This window comes from Euleptes europaea, chromosome 7 (genome assembly GCF_029931775.1).
Source record: "Euleptes europaea isolate rEulEur1 chromosome 7, rEulEur1.hap1, whole genome shotgun sequence".
Taxonomy (NCBI): domain Eukaryota; kingdom Metazoa; phylum Chordata; class Lepidosauria; order Squamata; family Sphaerodactylidae; genus Euleptes; species Euleptes europaea.
In genome coordinates, this window is record NC_079318.1 from 25,177,351 (window position 1) to 25,197,262 (window position 19,912).

Below are 19,912 nucleotides of genomic sequence, written 5' to 3' on the forward strand. Positions count from 1 at the left end.
GTGAACTGATCTCTATCTGCTGGAGATCAGTTGCAATAGCAATAGCTAGTCCCTGGAGGCTGGCAACCCTATAGAGTTGAGATTACTCACCTGATAGACCTATGGTCTAGCTCAATATAAGGCAGCTTAATCAGTGTTTATGTGTGGCTCGCCTTTACAATCATCTGTTAGGACTCAATGCCCTGTTCTTTTCTAGGGTTGCCATGCCCCTCTTCGCCATCGGCGGGAAGGTTTTTGGGGCGGAGCCTGAAGAGGGTGGGGTTTGGGGAGGGACTTCAATGCCATAGAGTCCAATTACCAAAGCAGCCATTTTCTCCAGGTGAACTGATCTCTATCGGCTGGAGATCAGTTGCAATAGCAGATCTCCAGCTAGTACTTGGGAGGCTGGCAACCCTATTCTTTTCTCCATTCAGTTTAGCACGCCTCCAACTTGGCAGCCTCTACAGCTGCAGAGAAGGGTCTCGTTTCGTTTTTAAAACCAAAAGTCGAGTGAGGCTTTTTGGGGTTGCCTTCTGGCCAAAAAAAAAGGGGGGGGGCTCTGCGGGTGTTTGACCCAACACAAAGATCTGCAATAGTAGAAAAGAGCAAGAGTCCAGTAGCACCTTAAAGACTAACAAAAATATTTTCTGGCAGGGTATGAGCTTTCGTGAGCCACAGCTCACTTCTTCAGATAGGTATCTGAAGAAGCGAGCTGTGGCTCACGAAAGCTCATACCCTGCCAGAAAATAGGTATCTGAAGAAGTGAGCTGTGGCTCACGAAAGCTCCTACCCTGCCAGAAAATATTTTAGTCAAAAAGGGCAAGAGTCCAGTAGCACCTTAAAGACTAACAAAAATATTTTCTGGTAGGGTATGAGCTTTCGTGAGCCACGGCTCACTTCTTCATTTAGAAAATATTTTTGTTAGTTTTTAAGGTGCTACTGGACTCTTGCTCTTCATGGAAGGTTTTGCCTTGGATTTGTCACTCTATAGATGCACATTTTCCCCCATCTGAATTCTCAAAACTCTGCATGGCTGTTGGATGTAAATATACACTTTTTTTTGTGACCAGATTTATTATTAAAAACATAAAATAAAAAAAAAACTGTCCTTCATGGCGGCTTATTGTTGAGTTTTGAGGATACGGATGGGGGGAAAGTGCATCTAAAGAGTGGCAAATCCAAGGCAAAACCTTCCATGAAGGTTTTGCCTTGGATTCGCCACTGGGAAAGATCTGCAAAAACTCGTCTTGCCAAAAGTGAGACGAGCCGGGTTTTTTATTTATTTATTTATTTTATTTTATTTTGCAATAGGTCTGCAGCAAGAGAACCCCGGGGGAAGTGCGCCCTCCCCGGCGGGAGGGACAGCTGCGAGGCCGGCGCTGCAGACGCCGCCCGCGTTTTCCCAGCACCGCCTCCCCGCCGCCGCCTCCTTTTGCAAGCGGGCTGCAGGGATCCGAGCCAAAGGGGGGGGGGGAAGAGCTCCCTCTAGACCGGCCTCCTTCTCCCCCCTTCGGGCTCCCCCAGCATGGCCAAGCACGTGCTGCTCACGGGACCGCCAGGTAAGCCGCCTCCCCCGAAAGAGCTCCCAAGGCCCAGCCGGCTGGAAGCGGAGCAACCGGGCCGTGCAAAGGCAGGACGTCGGGCGGACCCGCACGGGCGCTCGAGCCTCCTTTCTTCCCTGTTGCAGCCAGGAAACGGTTTGGGGCTGAAGACCAGGTTTGAAACGGCCGTCCCCCACCTTTTCCCCAAAAAGTGTGCTTTTGGGATAGTCCCTACTATTGGACTTTTTGAAGAAAATACAGCATTTACTTGAAAGGACAGGGCGATTGGTGCATTGAGACTGCACTTTACTTAGATCGCTGGTTCCCAACCAGGGGTCTGTGGACCCCCAGGGGTCCGCGAGAACTAAATTAAGGTCCGTGAAACAAAGTTACAAACCCATAATAAATTAATATTTTCAATTAAAAGTTCTCTATTATAAAAATATGTACTCAAATATTATTCTAAGTTTAATGCTTAACTAACAGTTATGATTAAAGTTTATTTTCAAATTGTCGGAATTTTTATTTTGAACCTTGGGGTCCCTGCACCGAACAAAAAAGTCCTAGTGGTCCCTGGTCAAAAAAAGGTTGGGAACCACTGACTTAGATTGTGCATACTGTATATAACTTTGATTGTTATAACTTTGTATATAACTTTGATGTATCTTTCACTATTGTATTGTTGATGTTACATGTGTAAGCACCAATAAGAATAACATACCACACCCTCATTAGCACATTATCTTGATACTTACAGGACAATGGTTAGCACCATTACCTTTGATACTTTTTGCAGGACAATGATTCAGCTCAAACCCAACCTCTTTCTGACTATATATTACTCTTCCTACACACTTGACACTGAGAGACACTGTCCTTCAGTGTTACTCCTCTGAAGATGCCGGCCACAGCTGCTGGCGAAATGTCAGGAAAGAAAATACCAAGACCACGGTCACACAGCCCGGATAACCTACGAGAACCAATGAACTCTGACCGTGAAAGCCTTCGACAATAACAAGAAGAAGTTTTTGCTACTTTTGTACTGGAGGCTCCGTTGCAGATTTTCTAACCGTTGGTATTGGCACGGAGGTGCCTATTTTGTATTGTCACCTCCAGGTAGCGGCAGAAGGTATCCTGCTATTTCAACTGATCTCCAGCCGATTGAGATCAGTTCACCTGGAGAAAGTGGCCGCTTTGGCAATGGGACTCTATGGCCTTGAAGTCCCTCCCCAAACCCTGCCCTCTTCAGGCTCCGCCCCCAAGATCTCCTGCCGGTTGCGGAGAGGGACCTGGCAACCCTACCTACCATGGGGTGATGTCGCATCCTAGGCAGACTATGTTTGCCAGTGCCTTCTCCAGTCATCTCCTCTTTACCCCCAGCAAGCTGGGTACTCATTTTATGGTCCTCGGAAGGATGGAAGGCTGAGTCAACCTTGAGCCGGCTACCTGAAACCAACCCCATAAACATAGACCATTTATGCATGGGAGGTTTTGCCTTGGATTTGCCGCTCTGTAGAATCATTTTCCCCATCCAAGTTCTCAAAACTCAAAAATAAGCCCCCTAGGCAGAGTTGAGAATTTGGATGGGGAAAATGTGCATCTACAGAGCGGCAAATCCAAAGCAAAACCTCCCATGCATAAATGGCCCTAAACTAATTTACAGGCCAAGCCTTGTTTACTCAGATGTAAGCGTCGTGGCACCCAGTGAGACTTACTCGCCAGTAATTGCTTGGATTGCGCTTGTACTTCCTTGGTTCCAAATAAACATGGCGGTGCAGAAAATCATTTGGATCGGCCTGGTTGTGAGAAGGACTTTTATTTATTGTTATATAACAACACTTAAACAGCAATTTATATTTACTGGCTAGAAAGAAGCCTGCAGCCAAATATATTGGCTGGTTATATCGAATTGCAATGTGAAATTGGCTCCCGCAGCCCTTATTGATTCTTGTCCCTTGTTGCTTTTTTCTCTCCCCGCCTCCCACCCGCAATTTTGCCACTAAAAATGCTCAGGAAAGAAACATTCACCCCATCCAACCCCATTCCATACATTTGTATGGCATTTGGGTTGAATGAGCTTCTTAGTGTCTCAGTATTGCAAAACAGGCTTCTTATTTTATTTTTGGATAGTAAAATAATCATAACAAATCTTAGTATTCCCCCCAGAGTATTATATATAAGTACAGTGCATTAAAGAAAGTCCCACTGGACTGCATAAGACCTGTTTTCTGAGTAAGCATACAGAGGATCAAGCTACACATGTCAGTTCACTTCAAATACTTGATTTTAACTCAGGTATGCTGTTATAGGATTATACTCACCCTGCTGTTCAGGGTAGGCATATGGAATTAAATGACAAAATAAATTTCATTTTTATTTTTTAAAACGTCCCCAAATATTATTTGACTGCTTTGTTAAAGTTTTTTAATGTTCTCATGGCTCAAACCTCATTTTTAAAGACGTCCCCAAATATTATTAAGACTGCTAAAGTTTTTAATGTTCTCGTGGCTCAAACCTCATTTTTTGGATCCTGACAGGTTTTGAAACAGCTACTGCCTCATCAGTTAAGTTGCAAGCGCCAGTGGTCCCCTTAATATTCAGATTGTGTAGCTTAATCTTTTTTAAAAAATGATTTAGTATGTCCAATTTAAGTAATGTACCATTATGGGACAATTATCATTGTCCTCCTATTTTGTAGGAATAAATTAGGTTCCTGAGGGTTTAAGTGGTAAACCGACCAAACAGAGTCATTTGTCAATGGATGTTAATATGATTGTGTAGGATGACAGGATTAGAGTTGGGAGGGCAGTGGTGGCTATATTAATAGGCAAACACTTTTTATTGCGTAGCGTCCGTCTGTTGCGGAAATTGAGACGATGGACCTCATTTATCACCTATAAGGAAGTTCTTTTTTAATATTTGTTTTTATTTTATAATCAAAAGGGTACAGAAGGGGGAAAAAGGGAAAGGGAAAAAATAAAGATGTCCAACATACAATAAAAAAACAAGGATTCAGAAACAAATCAAGCAGACTACATTACCCTGCTTTTCTACACTGTTTTACGATCGAATGATTGCCTAAGTTGAAAAAAGAAAAAATATTTGGGCAAGCTAAATATATAACATCTGAAAATACTCACCTTTTATATCTATCAAGCATATTTACTGTAATAGCTCTGCGTCGAAGTAGTTATCTAGATCTGAAATTAAGATACAATTGCCATTAGCTAATATCTACTTTCTTATAGGGAAGTTCTAAATACATCAGTCTGCAAAATGCTTACGCAGGTATTCTTACACTTTTATAAAGTGTAAGAATATCTTTGAAAATGGATATTTGGGGATGCTTCCCAAAAAATATCAGTGCGTGTTTATGTAATTACTCAATACATTATTTGTTTGAGAAGTCTGAAGTACAAACAGTTCTTGTATGCAAAGGCTGCCCTTTCAGTCTCCACCAAGGCAAACGGTGGAGTATAGGAATATGTGCCAGATAGATTAGGATTTTTATGTTGTGAATGTCCCTGTTCCCACCCTGTATGTCTGTGGCTGATGAGAGGTTGTGAAGACTTGCAATGTCACAGTCCTGATTATATGGTAAAATCTTCTATTTCTAGTGTCATGTGCAGGCCGCTGCAGGAACCCCATTTGGCTACACCAGCATCATACTACATTGGAACTATAATGTGTATTTTAGGAGAGAGGTCTATAAAAACTAGAAATAAGTTTTTACTGCCTTACTATTTTAGAGTTTACATCTCATTGCTACTGAAAGTGTGGCATAGCAAAGACTCTCTTTGTTACAGGAATTGGAAAAACCACATTGATCCAGAAAACCATTGAAGTTTTGAGACCGTCCGTTGGCCCTATTGATGGATTTTACACAGAAGAAGTGAGAGAAGGTGGCCGGAGAATAGGATTTGATGTTGTCACTCTAAGCGGAAGAAGAGGAGTTTTATCTAGGATTGGGTACTAATGTTTTAAAAGATACACTGTGGCATCTCACTTCCAAAGCATTTGGCACAAATGCCCTTTTGTGACCACTGCGCTCTAAATCCTAAGTCTGTTGGGGTTGGCTGAAGTGGTAAAACCGTGACCATCATGTAGTAAGAAAATGTCTTGTAACCAAGCAAAATATTGGAGCATGCAATCAAATGAGAAGTGGAAGTAGTAGTAGTCACCGTTCACTATAAGTATGTATGACTTAGAAAATCAACACTATACTCCTAATTATGCCGTCTTGTGGACCCTGATAGGGTGGAAAGGTGGCATAAAATGTTTCCAATCAGTCCAAATTAAGAATTATGGCAACCTTCCAGAGCAATTAAAGGACCACTTGGGTGAATCCAATGCCCCGACTGACTACTCCATTGCTGTCACCTGTTGTGGTCGTATATCATTCCAATCTATCATATTTCATAATAATACTGTGCAAGGATTAATGTCTTGCAAGTATTGGGATACTAGCAGCTACCTGGAGCAGCAAAGAAAAGTATGGAGATATTAGCAGGGAAAGGGAAGAAGAAGGGTCTTGGCATGCCCAGTGGAGAACTGGTGTGCTTCCCTGTTGAGAAACCCTATCCGAAGTGTTAATTGTTTCTGCTGTTTGTGGTATTTAATTTTTAATATTTTCTTCCTTTCTTTAGCTCTAGCTCCTCAGTGACAAGGCATGAATACCGTGTTGGCCAATATGTAGTAGACCTAGCTTCATTTGAACAGTTGGTTCTTCCTTTGTTGAGATACGTGAGTAGCTTATTTAAGTTTTTGGTGAGCGACTTGTGATCTGATGTTGTCATTGAAATATAAATGTAATATTTCGCATTCCTTCAGGGGCTCTTTGTGATGTAGCGGCTCTTTGGTTTAAAGCAGAAGTTCTCCAACTACCTGAGGGACCCCATTTTTGTTTAAACATTTTCATGGGCTCTCCCCCCCGCCCAAGTCCTTCTTACACTGGCACCTGCCATGTGGCAGACAGCTGCTTTTCAAAATGTGTGGCAAGCAGTACACATCTCATGGATGCTTCTGTCTCCCAGTGTTTCCTGTGTTAACACTTTAAAAGCAAGTTTAAGTCCGATGTTTGTGTTGTTTGCTCATGACCTACAAGGTCAGGTCTCAGGCGACAGCTGACTTTATATAGGGCTACAAATTCAAAAGGTCCTGACTGAAGTTCTGATCAGTCACCCATTGATTGGAAGAGACTTTGCGCCAGAGACCGAACGAAACTGCCTTATTGGTTAATAACTTCGAGCCAGAGGCCAGCTGAATAGGGGAGGAAAGGGGCTTGGGGAAAAAAACATTCAGAGCTGCTTGCAGACCAGTGTCTCGCACACACTTCAGTGTTCAATGAAAAATTGCAATTGGCTGTTGAACACCCTTGTAACTCTGTGATATCCTTCGCATTGGAAAACTGAAAACCAATTCAGTTTTGTGTCTGATGTAACTATGATGACAGTACTGGGATTCTACCTCCTTGATACCACTCTGCCTATTGGAGTTCCTGGTGCTGATCTATTGGATTTTATTTCATGCATGAATTTCTGTGCTGGATCCCAGCAGCCAAGCAGTGCATTTTCTGACTAGTACTCTGAGTCATCTGTAAGTTAGGTGGCTGCAGGTAATTGCGGCTCTGTCAATTCAATTCAATTCAGTTCAAAAACCTTTATTGGCATAACAAATCGTACAAGGTATTCCAGAATTTGACAAATGATAAAAACATCAATATAGAAATCTGTAGCAATAGATATGAATAAAATGAGGTATGCCGGAGTACAGTGAATATAAGGTATATATAGAAAATGAGTGTCTACAAGTAACTGGAATAGCAGCTATTATATTTTTTGTTTGATTTTTATCAGAGCTTGCTTCAAAAACATGGCTACTATTTCTGTAGTTTCTGGATCATACCTGTTCAGTAAAAGTCTAAACAAAGAGTGGGGGGAAGAGTTCCTATCCAAAATTGATGGCATTAAAAATTTAGTACGTAGGTCCGCTAGCATTTCACATTCCAATAAAATATGATAAATGGAGTCTATCTGATTAAAGCCACAGCCACAAATTCTCTTTTCCAAATTCTCTTTACCACTAAATCTCCCGAATAAAACCGCCGATGGGAAGGCATTTTGTCTAGCTATCATAAAGGCCCTACGGAGGGAAGGATCACTTAAAAAGTAGAAGTAATCCTGGAGGAATCCAAAATTGGCAGAAAGACCCAATTTGGATGAAGAACAAGATAAAGGAGTTGCAGGCAGGATTGTTTGTCTTTCATGGTCAAGTAGTCTTTGCTTAATAACTCGGAAAATGGTTTGCCTGTCCAGCATCAATAAATTGTCTATATCTAATCCCAAGGTTTTCAATTTGTGTGGGATAAGCGTGAACCACTCTGTATCTGCAGCTTCTTTTAATAAAAAGGGAGTAAGACGATTTTCATTTGGAGAAAAATGAATCTTAATCCAGTATTTAAAAGTTAAGAGCCAAGCTTTGGTCTCTAAAGTCATCATTCCAGTTTCACTAAGGATAGATTGGAATGGGACGCAACTAGGAAGTCCTAGTATTTGGCGGAGGAAGGAAGTCTGTACATCTTCCAAATTTTTATTCAGTGCTTCTATCCAGACAGGTATTCCATACAGTAGTTGCGCCAAAATCTTAACTGTAAAAACATGAATAGCTGCAGGTACATATTGGTTCCCTTTTAAGTAAAAAAATCGTTTAATCTGTGATGCTGAATATTTAGCTAAGTTGATGACATTATTTCTGTGATTTGTCCAAGTTAAATTGTAGTTAAAAGTGAGACCCAAATATTTAAAAGTCTTGACCTGCTCTATTGGTACATTGTCGATGGACCATTTTGAAAGATGCCAGCTTTTGGTGAAAACTAGAATTTTTGTTTTGGCATAATTAATTTGCAATTTGTTACGTTTACAATAATTGGCGAACAGTTGTAGGTGTCTTAATAAGCCGACCCTTGTAAAAGATAAAATAGCGGCGTCATCAGCGTAAAGTAACAGTGGAATTTTCAGGTTTCCAATCTTAGGGGAATGACCATCAATTGAGTTAAAAATCTTTGGAAGATCAGCTAAAAATAGATTAAAAAGATGCGGGGCTAAAACGCAGCCTTGTTTCACTGTTTTTGAGGTGGGAATTTTGGGTGTTAAGTGGCCTTCATCCGAGAATTTGACCTGGCAAAAGGTACCTGTGTGGAGTTGTTTAATGAGATATAGAAGGCGGGGGTCTATGTTCAGGGACTCTAATTTGTTCCAGAGAAGGTTCCGATCAATTGAATCAATAGCTCCTTTTAAATCTATAAAAGCAACATATAACGTTTTTGTGCCCGATTTCATATATTTTTTTGCTAGACAAGATAAAAGGAGACAGTGGTCCACTGTGGAACATCCTTTTATAAATCCAATTTGTTCAGGGCCAATGATTTTATTATCCTGTATCCATTTAACTAGTCGTTGTTCTAGATATTTAGCATAGATTTTAGATATAATGTTCAAGAGGCTGATTGGGCGATAATTTTCGGGACAGTCTAATCCTCCTTTTTTATAGATTGGTATTATTATTGCACTTAGCCAATCTTCAGGAATACAGCCAAAATTGTTGATGGTAGTAAATAGCTTTGCTAGTGGATCTGTCCACCAGTCTGCATTTTTTTTTAAATTTTTAATTTTTTAATGCTTTTTATAATAAAACATACAAACACAAAAAAAGAAAAAAATATAATGGTAGTGAAATCATAATACAACAACAACAACAACAAAAAACCAACATACCGTAAAATATATAAAACATATACAGAGCACTGATTCACTGCTAATACAATATTCTTTTCTCTTTATAAACCCTATAGTGCCCTAAAACCCAAGTCTGCATTTTTTTTAAAGAGTTCTGGAGGCAGCGCGTCCAAACCTGGAGACTTCCCAGATTTTAATTTCAAAATTATATCTTTTAAATCCTCTGATCTCACTGGTTCCCATGAAGGGTAAAGAGAGTCAGTAAGGGCGGCTGGGATTATATTGGTTTGTGGAGGGCAATCATTATCCGCATAGATGGAACCAAAGTAATCCATCCAGGTTTGGGGGGAAATAGTTGACGCTGGTGGGTTTTGATCTTTATTGATGTTACTGGAAAGCATCCTCCAAAATAGTTTGCGGTTATTTGTGGTAAAGGCTCAATATAGTTGGTTCCATTCGTTTTGGAAGAATATCTCTTTTTCCGAATCAGCTCTCAAAAAGCTTTTTTTTGCATTTGGTATTCGGCATAGTGATCAAGGTCCCTTGACATACACTAGTCATGAAATATGGTCCTCAACTATTTTCTTGGTTAAACAGTCGGTGTCAAACCAGGAATGAGTTCTAGGTCTTGAACAATTTATGGGAGCAGCTTTAGATTTACATTGGTTAATTATTTGTAAATAAATTGAAATAGTTTCTTCAGGAATAATTGCATTCATTATTTTCTCTCTCAGCGCAGTTAGTGTCTCAGAGTATAGTAAGGAAAACATTGCTGTCTCATTTGCAATGGACCATGTGATCCGTTTCAGTTTTTCTCCTCCCTGTTCGTCGCTTCGTTTATCGTTATAGTTTTTCCCTTGGGTAAGATCGATAAATATTTCTAAGGGAAGGTAGTCACTCTCAGTGCGATATGCTAAATTTGCACTTTTCACATTTTTTAATATTTCAAGGGAGCATAGTCCATAATCGATCGCAGCCAGTAGGAGCCCTGAAAGTGTATTCAACTGAGTTGGGAAATTGACCAAGGCCATTTAGAATAATAACATTTTGAGCTATGCAGAATTCATAGAGTCTAAGGCCAGCTCTGTTAATTATTTTATCTTTAGACAAGCGAGTAAAGGTCAAAGGCCAGGGTAAAGGGTCGTTCTCATCATAGCCCAGCTGAGAAATTATTTTATTGAGGTTGTTGCCTGAGCGAGAATTGAAATCATCAGCTATAACAAAGACTGCTGTTGGATGTCTTTTAGATAAAGATGTAACGAACTCAGAGAGGGAATCCCACTGAGCAAGGATTTCGTTAGTTGATGGAAGGTAGACATTAATTATGATTAATTGAATCTTAGGGAAAGTTAAGCCGATAGCTTGGGCAATAGAAGCACAGGGTCCGAGATCCAAGGGTATACAATTGCAGGTTAGTTTGAATAATATGGAAAGACCACCTTTGCATCTACCCTTCTGCCTGGGTTTAGTAGCTAGGAGGTTGAATGACTTGAAGCCTTTTAAATTCACGTCCGTTTCTGACCATGTCTCTTGTAAAAGGATACAATTAAATGAGGTTAAGTAGTCTGTGAAGTCTTGGTCTCCGCATTTACTTTTCCATCCTGCTATATTCCATGAAATGATAGAAAAGTTCTTCCCATTTCCTACTTCAGATAGTCAGTCCTCTGTTTTTGAATATTGTAGGGGAGAGGTGGTAACAGTCGGGCTACGGTCATCTGGTGTATCCGATGGGCCACATGGATTATTAAGCGGAGTAAGAGGTACTTGATTTATATAAATGTGTTGGCTTTTATAGGGGGTTGATGACAATCCCCTTCTACTGTTGCTTTTTCAGCATCTTTCAGTTCTTGAGAAAGAGGTTTGATATGGTCTGAGGTTTGTTCATCTCTGTTGCAGAAAATAGTTGTAAAGAGAATTGGGGGGTCAATTTCTATTTCCTCCCGTATTGCTGTTTCATAAATGTTAACATTGATGGGAGTTTTTTGGGGGCTAGGTTGGTATTTATTGGTGGTTTGGACTTCTTCCCTTTCTTGCGAGTTGTCCTCTTTATAGGGTGAGGTCGGTGTTATTTTTGAAGGTCCGCTATTTCCATTCGTATTTGAATAGTATGATGATTCTAGGGGCGGAATCGAGGACTGTGTAGTGGAGGGGCTACTTGATAAATATTCTCCCTGAATTTCCATTTCTGACGTATTTGCTTCAGGCTTGTCAGTAATTAAATGGTTGCAGAGGGTTTGGCTGGTTGTTTTATCTATATTATCAGGCCCCTGGCGTTCCATTTCTGGTGTTTTTTGCTTATTAATTGTTTTAGTTGTTATCACAAGGTCAGTTGGTATTTCCCCATCTCTCCTTTTCAGAAGTGTTTCCAGTAGCTGTGAAGGCTCCCTTAAGTGGATGTTTAGTTCTTAGTTTGAATAGGGGAGGGCAGATACTATCTTTAAAAACTCTTGTTATAAAAAATTGGTATTTTATTAGGGAGTCTCTTCTACTCATAAGCAGAGATGTCGTCCAATTTGATCGGAAGGTGATCAGGAGTCGTTTATAGAAGTTCTTGCTGGGGAGTCAATATAATTCCTGAATCTCACCCTCCCTGAGACCACCCTGGATTATTTCTTTTAAAGAGTTCAGTACCGCCCTTTCGTTATTCCATCGGCCGTGGTTTGCTGCATGGTTCCCAATAAGGAAGGCTAATTGGTTCCTTTGTGATCTGCGGCTGTTTCTGTCATTCTCAGTTCATTCATTGATTATAAGGGGTCGTTGGGAAGGGTTTGTTTTTCGTTCCGTATTCATATAGCAGGATTTGTTTGTCGCCTTTCCCAGGGAGTTACTTTTTCCTGTCTTGTCTCTCCCTTCTCCTTGGCAGTCCGTCCTAGTAGTTTTTATCACAGTCTTTAAGTCCTTTAGTTCATCTAACTTCAAGTTAATTTGGTCGATTTTCGTATAAAGGTTAACTATGGTTTCTGTTATAAGGGATGTCTGCTTTATGAGGATATCCGGGTCACTTGGCTGCTTTTCAATTCTCTGATTACATTCCTCCTCCGCACCTGCAATGGTGGTAATTCTTGAAGTATCAAGTGTAGCATTCTCACCTTCAAGAGGGGTGGGGGTTTGTTCTAGCACTGCATATTTGTTGCTAAGTGGTATAGGAGTAGATTCCCGGTTCTTTTCTTTCCAGTAGTAATCTAACTTCAGCTGCTTTTCAGTTTTGTGACCTAGCTGCTCTGGAGAAGAGCGCTGTCGTTTCTTCGAGCTCATTTCCCCAGAGGTGAAATAAACGGTTTTGCCAATTATATTTACTCACGTTTGGTCTTGAGGGATATTTATAGGGTAGGAGGTAGGAAACAAGCTTCACTGGCCGAGCAGGTTAGTAAATAAAGTTAAGAACTTGTCATCCACCGCTCTTCTCCTGCTCTTCTCCCACGTCTTCCATGAGATGTGTATTGTTGCGTCTTCCATAGGATGTGTATTGTCGCGGCTCTGTCTGCTCCCGCTCTCTGGAAAAGGAGAGGTCTGTTTCCACCCCTTCCCCTGATGGCAATGTCTCTCCCCTCACTTCTAAACAACGGACTGTATGGACTCAAACCAGTACTATGAGTTGTACCCAGAAGTAAATGCATCAATTTATTGTGCTGCACTCAAGAAAAAATGATCCATTCTTCAAGCTTGGGATAAAAGTGGCACTGATTGATTTTAATGTTTTATGTTATGGCATGTGGTTTGTGTGTGGGTAAAAGATGTGCCATTGATTTGGGTTGAAGCTTTCAGAAACAGGAGGGAATTCAATTTCTGCTGTTATGAAACTCCTGTTGGATTGGTGTTGGTAGATTCAGAATTTGACTGGTTTATGTAATGCATGAAGGAAATGATTGGTCAGTCCAGAGTTGGTTGTTAGAGACTTGAAGGAACTTCTGAGAGAAAGGAAGAAGGAACTGCAGTCTGAATATCAGAGTCTTGAAGAAATTGTTATAGGAAGAGACATTTATATTTATTATTTACGTTTTGTTTTGAATAAACCATGGTTTAGTCATACTTTGTAGTTTCCAATAAAGTTTATCCGAGTGTTGCCTGCAAGTGGGATTTGATATGTTCGGTCCTCCTGTAGCACATCTGTTAATGTCCTCCTCAATGCAGGAACATTTAATAAAATCAAATGGATTCCCCTGTTCGACTTGAGGGTATATGGTAAATAGAGAAGTATCTCAAGATGTGTTAGGAAGGATCCAGGAGGAAGTTCAGTCTCTGTCTCAGAGAATTGCCACAGAGTCAACTTATTTTCCATTAGCACCTGTCAAAACTTCTTATTGTAGACTCTTGAGATACATAGAACAAGGTAGATACTGAAAAAATGGAACAGTTGCTCAGAGAAACAGAATAAACATCCAGTGCTATATCGAACACTCTGACTGAGATATTTACACATGCAGTGTTGTTTGCTGGATGGGATGGCACCTTTCTTGATTTTAAGCTAGTTAATAACTAGTTAACAACTAGTTAAAGATAGTTAATAACTGACATTCTTAGAAAAAAAGCTTTTCCCCTGTTTTGTGAAAAATTTAATTTTAAAAGAAATTGTTCTTTTGAAGTTGAGTTGTTGTTTTTTTAACTATACAGAATGATGACTTCATTCATCCATAAATGTGGTAAACTGTCTTGCTGAGCTTTTCAATCACATTTTATATATTTTCCTCTTAGGCTGATCTTGACAGCAGTGGAGTGAAAAAAGTCTGCGTAATTGACGAGATTGGAAAAATGGAACTCTTTAGCCAGCCCTTCACTCAAGCTGTCCGTCAAATTCTCAGTGGCTCAGGAACTGTGATACTTGGAACCATCCCAGTGCCCAAAGGAAAGCCTCTGGGGCTCGTGGAAGAGATCAGAAATAGGAAGGAGGTGAAGGTCTTCAGTGTAAGTCACTCAATGATCCGCTGAGGATGTTTTCGTCTTTAGTTCTACATGGCATCCGACACAGTTCTCATGACTACTTTCTGACATAAGATAGAGCCAGCATAGAGATAACCCCAATTCATGGCTGACATATTGTGATAGACCCTTGAGCTCACATGTCCCCTCCTCCTTGCATGGTCTTATCCTCCTCCCTCTGTGGCATAGCAGAGGTTGCCGTTGGGTCCAAACTGGGCAAAGCGTGATTTGCACAAACCAGGAAGGAAGGGAGGGAACGAGCAAAGAAGGAGAGTGTGAGGGAGTTTGCAAATCTAAGGCTTGTTCACATAAAACCGAACTGTATTCCTTTGGGTAGGTAGGGGAAGCTTTAATCTCATCCTGTCCTCATCATTCGCAGAATTATCCACTCCTGTAGCTGTTGTGATGCAAGCAGAGGTTTATGCTGCCACCCTCTGTGTAAAAGGTAAAGGTCCCCTGTGCAAGCACCGGGTCATTCCTGACCCATGGGGTGACGTCACGTCCCAACATTTACTAGGCAGACTATGTTTACAGGGTGGTTTGCCAGTGCCTTCCCCAGTCATCTTCCCTTTACCTCCAGCAAGCTGGGTACTCATTTTACCAACCTTGGAAGGATGGAAGGCTGAGTCAACCTTGAGCCGGCTACCTGAATCGAATCCAACTTCCGTCAGGATCGAACTCAGGTCGTGAGCAGAGCTTGGACTGCAGTACTGCAGTTTACCATTCTGCGCCACAGGGCTCTACCCTCTGTGAGGCAACCACAAAACCCTCCTCATTGAGGAGGAGAATCCTGTCAGGCTCAGTTGATAAGGCCTGGTCAAGTGATCGAACAAGTCGATGGTGTGTCCTCCTACTACACTCATGCTGAGAGTCCTGCATCTGTTCCTATACTGCACTGATGCGGCATGGAAGGGTGTGAGACTGGCCTTTTGATCCAGTTCTTGTTGAGCAGAATTTACGATTGTAATTGACTAAATTTCTGGTAATCTCAGCAGATTAAAACAGCCCCACACCTAGCAGTGCTGCAATTGCTGCCATAATTTACTTAGAAATGAAGTACGTGGATTAAAATTCATTGCCCCTGTTGAATGGATAGGCTTTGTGAAATCCTTGTCCTAGCGTTATTTCCACAAACATGGAATTCATTAAACCACTCTTGCAATATCCTAAATGGGTTTGTGGAAGCAAATGTGCAATTAATTATTTTATATTTTATCCTCCATTTTCTCCATTTGCTTTCAGTTATGACTCTTCTGGCACAAAAAAAGTGTTTTGAATTGTAGTCTCAGGCGATAGAGAGGAACTGTTCTCTTCAGTAGATTATTAATTGAATTGCTGGTGTAAAATAAAAGAAGATCTACATTGAACTCTGTTAAACAGCACCAGTTGCTGAATGGTTATAGTCAGAGACAACATTTATATAAACTAGAAGTGTGCAGCTCAAGAACTGGGTGCGTAGTTAATCAGTTTGTGAAATAACAGCTCCCATCCCTTGAATTGCTTCTTGATCCTTGTTGTTGAACCACATCCCCAGACTCTCTGATCTAGTAGTCATCTAGTAGTATGTCTTGTACCCCATTATTAGTAGCATCTGAGTCTTCAGAACACAGGAGAATTAATACCAGAGTTAAGGCCTAATATTTTGTATTTTAAACATTATTGCTTAGACTTTCCATTTGCATTTGAGTACTGGCCGCAAATGCCCAAGCATCTGGATCTCTTTCAGCTCTGTATACCACCTTCCATTGCATTGGTACTTAATGTTTGTTTGTAGTGCAAGACATTTTCATTTGTTTGTGTGCATAAGAGCTGTATTTCACATTTGTTTGTTACTGGCATCTGGTAACAACATGTCAAGTTCTCTTTGGATTAAGCCACATGAACCTAGAAATATCAGACATAAAGTCAATGCAGGTAAATGCCCAAGATGCTCTTGATTCATCTGTGTCAATTTATTTTGATGAAAGCATCAAAGAATATAGATTTATAGCACTACTTTTCCCCTACCTGCTTCCTTTTTCTTTTCCAAGCACAACAGAGACTCCATCTCCAGAATGATTTTGCAGGTTCACCTTTTCTTGGCCATTCCACCCCTCGGAAGGATTGTATGTGTAGTCTTTTGCTAGGGTCCTGTTTTTTTCTTTGGAGAAATGTCATGTAGTTATTATGCAGATCATGAATATTGTATAAAAGCAGGGAACCCACAAGGACTTGTAGGGGGGCATCTCATTTCCTCCTCCTCCAATATTTCCTCTTTCCTTTCCCTGAAAGCCCCCATATCCCCTCCTGTTTTCCTGCCGCCTTCTCTCCTTCCCACCCACCACACAGTCTACGTTTATCTGACCCCTTGTCTTCAGCTTCCCCTTCTTCCCTTTCCCTGGGGGGACACAGTTCTAGCTGCTGGGCTGGGCCAAGCCCAGTTGCTCTTTGGGGAATCCTCAAGGACTTGCAAGGGGCACCTCACTTTCCCCTGTACCCCCTCCCCACACAATTTCCTCTTTCTCTCCTCCTGGCGGCCCCCATATCCTCAACTTTCCTTGTATCTTTCCCACCCACGCACCCACCCACCTATTTTTTATCTGCACCCCTGTCTTTGGATATATTTATTATTTATTTACTTCATTTATATCCTGTCTCTCTTCACAATGGGGACCCACAGCAGCTTGCTTAATTCTCCTCTCCTCCGTTTTATCTTCATAACAACCCAGTGAGATAGGATAGGCTGAAAATGTATAACTGTCCCAAGGTCATCCAGTGGGCTTCGATGGCAGAGTGGGGGTTCAAACCTTGGTCGCCCAGATCCTAGTTTGAAATGCCAACTACTAGAGGATACTGACTTTGGTGGGGGTGGGTGCCATTCAACAGTAGCAAACAATCATTCCTTGGTGAGGCAATCAAGTTGTGTGGTATCAAGTTGCCCAGGAGTTGCTGCCAGGCCTGCTTCTGATAAACCCTCCTTCAAAGGTCAGAACAGCCCTAGAAAGGGTCCTGCCCCTGACAGAAACCAAGGCTTGAAGGTTGGCAATCCTATTATGGTTGCCTAGCAGTGACCACTGAGGGCATTCATTTCTTAAAGCTACAGGTGCTATTTCTATTATTTGGGGGGGGGGAGGTTAACTCCCCCCAGTGTTTTTTTGTTTTGTTGGGACTTCTCTCAGATTTGTAGATATATCTGTCTTGACTGTTCATGGCTCCAGTCTCTAGATTTAAGTAGGCACAGATCTGGCTACACTGAGAATTCAACACATTCGTATTTGCTGTTCTGTTGACATTGTGTTTGAATATTTTCACATCTGTAATAGCATGAACAATTCATCTGACCCTTTTGCTGTTAAGCAATTAAAAGCAATTAAGAATCCGTCAAGTATCTTGAAGTTGGTTGCTAAGGGACCTGAAAGAAATATTGTCCAATATAGAATTGTAATGCGAGATTTCTCATTCATGTTTTAAAGAAAAATTAGTGACTGAATATTCACATTCTCAGATTTTGTCCTAGTGACCAAGCACACACAAGTCAATATCTTGCCTGACAACTGTTTAAATCCCCTGAGCCTTGCATGTTAAACACCATTGTGATAAATGACAACCACTAATAATCCAAACTCTTTTTGTGCTGATACGTGTTCTTCTGATTTTTAGATTACAAGGGAGAACAGAGATAGCGTGTTGCAAGATGTTGTGACAGCTGTGCAGAATTGCCTAAAATGAGAAGTTCCTTGAAATCATACCCTCTCATGAACTCTTGACGGCTCAGCACACCTCTTCTTGATGTCTGTGGGACTTCATTGACTTAGACTATGCAGATAAGAGCAGTGCTATTTCACATCTACCTGCATATCTCACATTTACCTACCAATGCTTGCTGGTTAATATAAGACAATTAATCTTGGGCTCTGAAATCAGTTTCTTAAATTACTCTCTGTATTATATTTAATGAAAACCCAGACTCTGAGTTAAATGAACTTTGACCCACTTGAATGGTGAAAGAGAGGGCTTCCATTTCATCACAGCAGAGTTGGGCTCAGACCTTTCCCCCATATAGCAGGTAGTTTCGCAAACATTTCATAGGGGTGGGATCCTACCGCTCTCCTCAGCTAAGTGCAGAGCCTCCGGCAGAAGAGTTCTTCCGCTGAAATGCTCTGCATTTACCTGAATGACAGGATCCATTCCATTGTCTCTTCTCTCTGATACATCACAAACACAAGCTCTGTTCAAATTTGTGGTGGTTGTGTGCCTAGGCTGTCCATGGCATGCTCTTCATCACGAATATTGGTAATTAACGGTGGACAGACAAATCAGTTTGATTTACTTGTTGAGGTAAGTACAGTGCAAAGGATAGGGGCCACAGGCTCTGCAATTTTTTTGGTGTCATTTTTAGGCTGACGTTTCAAAGAAATTGGGCTAACTATTTTGCTTGTGTGGTGTCATGAGGATTGCGGCTTCTGGTTATTTCAGGTTTTCCAATAGCCCTTTTTGACTCAGTTTGCTTTTTATTTCTGAAGGGATTTCCTAGATTTCCGTTGCTCTATATTGGAAGGTATTTCCTATTCAGAAATTGATCTTTTCCTGTAACTTGGTTTGTCGTTTTATGGGTCATATTAAACAATCTGTGTCCCCTGCTGCTTAACAATATTTGTTTTCTCTTGTCGTCCCTTGTCTCACTTCCTGTTAATAAAGAAACTGTGACTGACTGTGACCCAGTTTGCATCATGCAGGGGTTATGAATGGCTTTCAGGAAAGCATTCACCACTTAATCAGTTTTGCATGTCATAAAAGCTAAATTCCCAGCCAGGTGTACATTTGTTTTCCTATCCTGCAAAGTATTCCTTGGCTTTAGCAAAAATCATAAAAGAATGGAGCCCCTTTCATTCTATACTCTTTGGTGTGTGAAGTATAACTACTGTAAAGTTAAAGCATTCCTTGACTGAAGGAATGTGGAAATTCCCATTGCTTTCAGAGCCATGTATTTTGGACACCAGGTTCTAATTAATCTACAATACAATTCTGTTGGATATATCTGTTCATGAGCCTACTGTGTAGCCCTGGCTAGCCTGGTCTCATCAGAGCTCAGAAACTAAGCAGGGTTGGCCATGGTTAGTACTTGGATGGGAGACCACCAAGGAAGACGAGGGTTGCTGCACAGTAGAAGGCAATGGCAGACCTCTGTGCTCATCTCTATCCTTGAAAACCCCATAGTGGGGGTCATCATAAATCACTTGTGACTTTACCTTACCTTCCAGTATTGCAGACTCCTTCATAAGTTGCCTGTAGGCTGGACAGAAATGAAGGGATTGCTTGTCCCATATGCTAGAGGCCAGGGCTTATTATAACTGCAGAAAACCTATGTATGACTATAACCCCATTCTGTACCCCATATGTTTCCCTCCTTTGGTCTCCACATTGAGACTGAGCCCTAAGTGAAAAACTGCTCAATTTTAAAGATTTGATGCAAAGGGTCTATCCACCTGTCATTTTTGATATGAAGAAAGGCTTTTCTGCAGATCCAGCTAACAAGAAGGTTGATTGTCTTTGGTTTTTCTGTTAGAGTTATTTTCTTGATTTTGAGTACATCATAACCTGTGATACATGAACACATCTGCTTCAGCGTCCTGCTAACACAACATGCCCTGTTTTACATGTTTTGTAATGTAGTGAGAAACTGGATTATTAAGATGAACCTCATGTTTACGATTAGTCTTAATAAGTTTCTCACTTCATTGTTGTTTTATGGGGCCTTATGTT

General features: G+C 41.0%; 1 protein-coding gene across 1 annotated transcript; it reads left to right on the plus strand.

The window, feature by feature from the left end:
* Positions 1-1,504: 1,504 nt before the first annotated feature.
* On the plus strand, positions 1,505-17,964 carry NTPCR (nucleoside-triphosphatase, cancer-related). The gene is made up of 5 exons (XM_056853284.1): positions 1,505-1,538; positions 5,327-5,489; positions 6,167-6,263; positions 13,946-14,155; positions 17,810-17,964. Exons 1-5 carry the CDS (start codon positions 1,505-1,507, stop codon positions 17,876-17,878), a joined length of 573 nt encoding a protein of 190 aa, XP_056709262.1. The 3' UTR covers positions 17,879-17,964.
* The last annotated feature ends 1,948 nt before the right edge of the window (positions 17,965-19,912 follow it).